Here is a 7,280-nt window from a genome sequence, read left to right on the forward strand (position 1 = left end):
GCGCTCCCAGGACGTGCTGTGGGGTGGGGGGTGGGGTGGTGTGTAATGTGTGTGGCGTGCGTGGCGTGCTGCGATGCTGTGCTGTGCGTGTGGCGTGTGCGTGTGCCTGTGCCTGTGGCCTGTGCTGTGCCTGTGGCCTGTTGCGTGTGTGCGTCGGCGGTGCGTGCGTGCGTGCGTGCGTGTGTGTGAATGTTAGTGCCAGGTACACGCGCCTATAGTTCGTACTATACGTTATGTATAGAACTGTATGTTATGTTGATGACATGCGACCCGCCGGTGTCGTCCTGTTTAAAATTGGTTAGATGTTGGTTGAACTACCGTAACTACTCGTGAACGTAATAAACCCGTATGCATTCACGGTCCGTTCGTTATTGGAATAACGTAAGCTAGCCACTCGCGCATGTCCATTTCCTAGGACTGCGCAGGCTGCAACAACTCCACTCAATTTCATACGTAGCCACCATGGTGTCTGTCTCTAACCTAACGCGTCAACACCGCCAGCGGGGTCACGACACGTGTTTGCAGACCGCGCGTGGGTAGAGTGTTTGAAGCCTGGCCGTGCAGAGCTCAGGTGCTCGCAACGGTAACGCGCCCGTTGCATAGTTTTCTGTCTCTAACCCTACCACGCTCACATGAGTTGGCAGCCCTGGCCATATGTTTCTGTCTCTAACTCTACCGAGCTCATGGTTTGCAGGCGCCTGCTACAAGTGATTTTCATAGTCTCTAACTCATAGTAACTCTAGCGCACGCCTGCATAGTATGGCAATGCCGCTCTTGCCGATATGTTCATGTCCGCTAACTTCTAGCCACGGCGTCATGAGGTTGCAAGGGCCTTGCCACATGAATTTTTGGTCTCGTAACTCTCTCCAACGCTACATGTACTGCAGTCCCTGCCATATTTTCTGCGTCATCTAACTCTAGCCACGCATCATGTTGCAGCCCTGCCGATATTTTCTGTGCTCTAACTCTACTACGCCGTCATAGTTGCCAGGCCGCTGCCATATTTCTGTCTCTAACTCTACCCACGCTCATGTTCGCCACGCCCATAGCATATTTTCTGCCTCTAAGCTCGGTGACAGCGGCTCATTGTTGCTGCCGACATGCATATTTTCTGTCTCTAACTCTAACGCAGCTCAGTTGCTATATATATATATATGTGTGTGGGTTCATACTTGTGCACAGACATGTAGCATTGTGTTTAGAACACTACAGCTTGCAGGCCATGTGGATGTGATTGTCGTCATCGCCGTCATCGTAATTTTGTTTAACAGAGTCTTGTCGCCCCGGTCACTACTATAACCTCACGCTGAGCATCTGCATGGATTGTGGCTTCGGCTTCTATCAGGATACTCCCAGTAGTTTCGAGTGCAAGCCTTGTGGAATCGCCAAGACAACCGTAACGACAACCACCGTGAGGGCACAGGACTGCATTGGTAAGTTTGAATTGCATAGTGGTCGCGTCATGACGAGCGTTACTACTCAGAAACTCTTTCGTTGTTTAGTTCAAAATAGCATAGGTAGTGCACAATCATACAGTACAATATACACAATCATATGCACAATCATGGGCACAATTATACACATACAATACAATATACACAATCATATTCACATACAATACAATAACAAGCATAGAATCGTTAATTCATAGCATAGAGTTAACCATCAGCATCCTAAAATGTACGATCTGTCATTGGCTGCACCTAGATGACTGCAGCTCGGGCCACGAACTGTCACCAGAGGGCAGGTGCAAACCTTGTCCTAAAGGAACCTACAGGACAGGAGGCCTGCACGAGCGATGCATCCATTGTCCGGCCGACAGACCTGAGACACTGCAACCAGCCGTAAGTCAATCTCCCGCAGTAGCACAGGCAAAGATGAATATGAGTGTTTGCTGTCGTGAGAGGGGTAGTGAGGAATAGAGTGGGTAGTGAGGAATAGAGTGTTTGCTGTCGTGAGGGGGTAGTGAGGAATAGAGTGTTTGCTGTCGTGAGGGGGTAGTGAGGAATAGAGTGTTTGCTGTCGTGAGTGGGTAGTGAGGAATAGAGTGTTTGCTGTGGTGAGGGGGTAGTAAGTTGTAGAGTGTTTGCTGTCGTGAGTGGGTAGTGAGGAATAGAGTGTTTGCTGTCGTGAGGGGGTAGTGAGGAATAGAGTGTTTGCTGTAACGAGTGGGTAGTGAGGAATAGAGTGTTTGCTGTCTGAGGGATGTGTAGTTGAGGAATTAGAGTGTTTTCGCCTGTCGTGAGTGGGTATGAGGAATAGAGTGTTTGCTGTCGTGAGGGGTTAGTGAGAAGCAGAGTGTGCCGTCGTGAGTGGGGTAAGGCGGAATTAGAGTGTTTTGCTGTCGTGAGGGGTAGTGAGTAATAGAGTGTTTGCTGTCGTGAGTGGGTAGTGAGGGGGTAGTGAGGAATAGAGTGTTTGCTGTCGTGAGGGGTTAGTAGGGGATAGTTAGTAGTAGTGTTTGCTGTCTTGTAGAAATTAAGCAGAGAGTAATGAGCTGGCATTGCGGGACGATTCAGAATATGGTGTATCATGCTGGTTGGGTTGAATAGGGTTTCATTGTTTTCGTCGAGAAAATATGTATAGCTATTCTGTAACGCGTGTGTTTATGTGCTGTGGGCTAGTCTTGTTCAGCAAACCATTATTGTTTGTTTCTACAATCGAACTTCCCACTGTCAATAACTGCGCGCTGCAAAAACAATTTCCTCCTGTCCTTTGCATTGCTTTGGGGTGTCGCTAGGCAACCGCTCCAGGGAAATGAAAAACGTCGTTTCGACAGAGGTTTCTACGGTCAAAGTCAGCCGGGTTGAACGTCTTGAGGAGCAGCTCTTCGATACTTGAAACGGAGATTGTGCCGCAGGTGGGGTTGTATGATAGCTACGTGTTAGGGGCGACTGTAATTTAACTCCTGGCTGTGCTATCAACAACAGTTTGATAATCACTTTATGCATGTACCATCTTTACATTAATAATTAAATAAATAAATAATAAAATAAATAAAATATTCTATGACATACTTAGCTAGAGGTCACACGCCAGTACAGTAGGGATATATAAACCGTGAATGTTTCAGGTCCATCGGATGCAAGGAAGGCACCTGGTGATCTTCAACGGACTGGCGCTACGCGGTTCTGGTGTACGACAACCAGTTGAAGGCAAGGTTGGAGGCGTTGTACACAAGCTGATTGTGGTTGCACTCATCTGCCGCCAGGCTACGATTGGTAGCTTTGCAATATCACCACAGAACGGTCCTTCTGGCTGTGTAACTGGTTGGAAAAATGTTTTTTCTCGTAGCTCTGGGTGTAAATCTGAAGACACTTGTTCAGGTGTTTAGGCTAGCAGTATCTGACGCATGTATCCCTGTACTTTCCATTCTGCATTTTGTGCTTCGTGTGTGCTTTTTGATCTTGTGTGCTTTATGTTGCTGCAATATGTCTGCATTTTGTAACTGCAGTTGTGTTCTGCTGTTAGGTGCGCCATGTAGCTCCCCCGCGTTGTGTACTGTGTTATTGTGGCGCCATGTGTGCGTTGTGCGCTGCACTACGTGCTTTGTTATGCACTGGTTTCACACTCGCATCACGTGGTCCGATTTTGCACGACTTGAAAACGCCTGTCAGAGATCGTTATCTCATCAGATTTCACAGCACATGCCAAACCAGGCGGTCCGACACGACTGAATGATCGCCGTCGAAACTTCCGAGCCTAGAAGCCTCTCTAGCTGTGAATCCCACAAGGTTGTCGCGTCAATCCCCCCTCCCACGACTGACCGCCGTCCGAATGTCGACTTGCAGATAAGATCCCCCACCCGCGCCGAGCTGTGTCGCCGAACAACATACTCGGGTGTCCAGCTTCTGTTCCCGGCAGACGGCGATCAGTGCCCGGAGCCGCGATTCTCCGACATCGCCGGACATCGCCTACCCGAACCAGCCGTTCGCACTCGCACCACGCGACCTCTTCACTGGGCGAGCTACGAGGCTCACGTAACCCGCCTACGACACGGCCGAAACGGCGCGAACGTGCAGCTTCATACGGTCTACGTCATACGTACGTACCGCTCGCAACAGCCCATGACGTGGCGAGTTTACCGTATTTCACAGTTTTTATTGCTAGTTGTCCTACTTTACCCTAAATTCACAGTTCTTTATCTAGTTCCCTAGTTTACTCTAATTTCAACAGTTTTTATCTAGTTCTCTAGTTTAGCCTAATATCACATTTTTTTTAATCTAGCTTCCCTTGGTTTGCCTAGTTTCACAGTTCCTATAGTTTTCTAGTTTTACAGTTTCCTTAGTTTCCTAGTTTTCCTCAGTTCCCTAGTTTCATAATCACAGCAGAAAATCTGAGTGACCAGTAGGTGGCACGTAGTGGCCCTGTTGATATGCACTACTGTCATCTCTTGCTCTCATGTCATGGATTATGTGGAAAGTGCTCACCATAGTTGAGTCGACATGCCTGAGTAGTAACAACAGCTGTCAATCTCGACTGGTGAACGTGAGGAGAAGTGGTGGAAAATTAAACGTGGTAATTTATTATATAGGAAAATGTATGGTTTGTTGATTTATAGGTAGCGTACTGCGTATTCTACGCACACACACACATCCTTATAAGAGAAGGTAACACGGTATAGATAGATTATTGCACACTTCTTTGTTCGTATAGCCTGTTGTTTAGCCTATTAATAATAGTTATGAAGACTAAGACGATGAATTGACTATGAAGACTGTCTTGAACTCGAAACCAGGCGACATCGAATGGCCTACAGTCAAAATAACATTTAAATAAGCCAAGTCTGCTTATTCATAGTAGTTCATGCGTATTCATATCCATTCTTTTTGATGTTCTCATGCTTCATTTCACAGGCGAGCCATGCAAAGGAGCCAGAGGTGCCCAGGTGTCAGGGCAAGCTGGCGAGGTCACCGTCGAATGGTCAGATGAACTTTTCTTACATCAGTTGTGAGCTTGACTGGCAGCGATTCCCACAGCCACTCGCTTCTCTACACGTGCGGCACGGACGGCAATTCTGGGCGGCCGAATCGCGCCATGCCAACAAGGCTCACTTACCTAGCTGCACGAAGGAGTGTTTGATTGTCGTACTCTGTAACTGCTACTCCGAAATCACTGTCGAGGAAAACAAAGTATACACGTCTACATGCGCAGGGCGCATACACATGTGCGTGCGTGCGGGTATGCCCTGCCGGTACGGTGCGTCCTGTGTGCGGTGCGCTGCGGCGTGCATAGTTGTTGTTGGAATCGTGCGTGCGTGTTGCGTTACATGTGTTGCAATCATGTATAAGTATCTCATATCGTATCTGCGTGGTCTAATCCCATTCGACAGGCTGCCATCACAGCAATACGAAACAACTCCAATATCGAAAAACTATACCTAACCGCACAGGCACGTTCTCCACATGGACCTCTGCGCGATGCACGCTGTTCTTCCCATTGTCGCGCAGACACGAGCAAGCCGACGTCCGGAATCATGTTCCGCATGAACTACCGCGCGCGGACGATGCTCGCCGGACCTCACGCACGATTAAGGCGGCGGTGACGGCCGCGTGCGCGAGATCACAGGGGCGCCGCCTTGCCGCGAGCCAGCTGTCCGTCGATGGGGCTCGAGAGTGGCGTGCATCACAAGCGGCGGAACGGAAGCCCGTGTTCTCCGCCACCGGCAGCTTCATCGCTCCCAGGTACGTGCTGTGGGGTGGGGGTGTATGTGTCGTGCGTGCGGCCATGCGGTTGCGTTGCGTGCGTTGTGCCTGTGTAGCTCTGGTGTGGGTGTGTGTGTGTGTGTGTGTGTGTGCGTATGTGTGTGCCTGTGTGTGTGGTGACGTTGCGTGCGTGTCCCGTGCGTGCGTGCGTTGTGCGCTGCGTGCGTGCGTGATGCGTGTGGGATGTTGTAGTGCCGCAGGTACACGCGCGCATAGTTCGTACTAACGTTATGTATTAGACTGTTATGTTATAGCTTGTAGGCATTTGGCGACCCGCGCGTGTTGTCCTGTTTAAAATTGGTTAGATCGTTGGTTAACTATCGTGAACGTAAATAACGCCGTATGCATTCACGACTCGTTCGTTATTGAATAATGGTAAGCTGCCCGCCAAGTCCATTCATGACTGTGGCTGCAACACTCCACTCAATTTCATAACGTAGCCCACCATGTGTCTGTCTCTAACTAAACGCTCTCGTCACAGCCTCCGCCAAGGCGACTTCAACACACGGGTGTTGCGCCAAGCGCGGTGCAGAGAGGTGTCGAACCTGCTGCAGCTCAAGATGCTCAGCAATGTACGCCGGCCCGTCCATATTTCTGCACTACAGCTTTTCGGCCCTGCATATTCTGCTCAATTCTACCACGCTCATGTTGCAGCCCTGCCATTTTTCGTCTATCTAGCGCTCATGGCACTGCAACTGTCTTACCTCCGACGCTCATGTTGCAGCTCTGCCATATTTTCTGTCTGCTAAACTACTACAACGCTCATCGTTGCAGCTGCCATATTTTTGTCTCTAACTCTTAACAGCGCTCATGTTGCTCGCCGTTGCAATATGTTTCTGTCTGCTAATATACCACGCTCATGTTGCAGCCCTGCTATTTTCTGTCTCTAAACATCTCCCACGCTCATGGTTCCAGCCCTGCCATATTTTCTGTCCTCATGAACTCTACTCACGCTCATGCGTTGCAGCCCTGCCATAATTTTCTGTCTCTAACTCTACACCCGCCAGTCATGTTGGCAGCCCTGCCATATATTCTCGTACCTCTAATCTACCAGGCTCTATGTTGCAGCCGGTTGCCATATTTTCTGTCTCTAACTCTAACCTAATCAGCTCAATATTTCGTTCTACTCAGCATGGTTTGCCGGCTGCCATATTTCTGTCTCTAACTCTACTACGCTCATGTGTGCCACCATGCCATTATTTTCCGTCTCTAACTCTAGCCACGCCTCAGTGGCAGCCTGCCATATTTTCTGTCTCTAACTCTACCACGCTCATGTTGCAGCCTCTGCATATTTTCTGTTCTCTAACTGTACACGCTCATCGAAAACGTTGCACCTGCAATGGCCCTGCCATATTTTCTGTCTCTAACTCTACCACGCTCATGTTGCAGCCCTGCCATATTTTCTGTCTCTAACTCTACCACGCTCATGTTGCAGCCCTGCCATATTTTCTGTCTCTCTAACTCTACCACGCCATGTTGCAGCCCTGCCATATTTTCTGTCTCTAACTCTTACCACGCTCATGTTGCAGCCCTGCCATATTTTCTGTCTCAACTCTAAACAATCCTCACGTTGTT

General features: G+C 49.1%; 1 protein-coding gene across 1 annotated transcript in view; it reads left to right on the forward strand.

Annotated features, from left to right (window-relative positions):
• The window catches only part of LOC106804646, a 69,341-nt gene that overhangs the window by 51,725 nt on the left and 10,336 nt on the right, over positions 1-7,280 (forward strand). Inside the window, exons 49-50 of the mRNA XM_014805913.1 lie at positions 1,272-1,433; positions 1,708-1,844. Coding sequence (XP_014661399.1) covers positions 1,272-1,433; positions 1,708-1,844 — 299 coding nt within the window. The remainder of the gene's footprint in view (positions 1-1,271; positions 1,434-1,707; positions 1,845-7,280) is intronic.

Source organism: Priapulus caudatus, unplaced genomic scaffold (assembly GCF_000485595.1).
Source record: "Priapulus caudatus unplaced genomic scaffold, Priapulus_caudatus-5.0.1 Scaffold82, whole genome shotgun sequence".
NCBI lineage: Eukaryota > Metazoa > Priapulida > Priapulimorpha > Priapulimorphida > Priapulidae > Priapulus > Priapulus caudatus.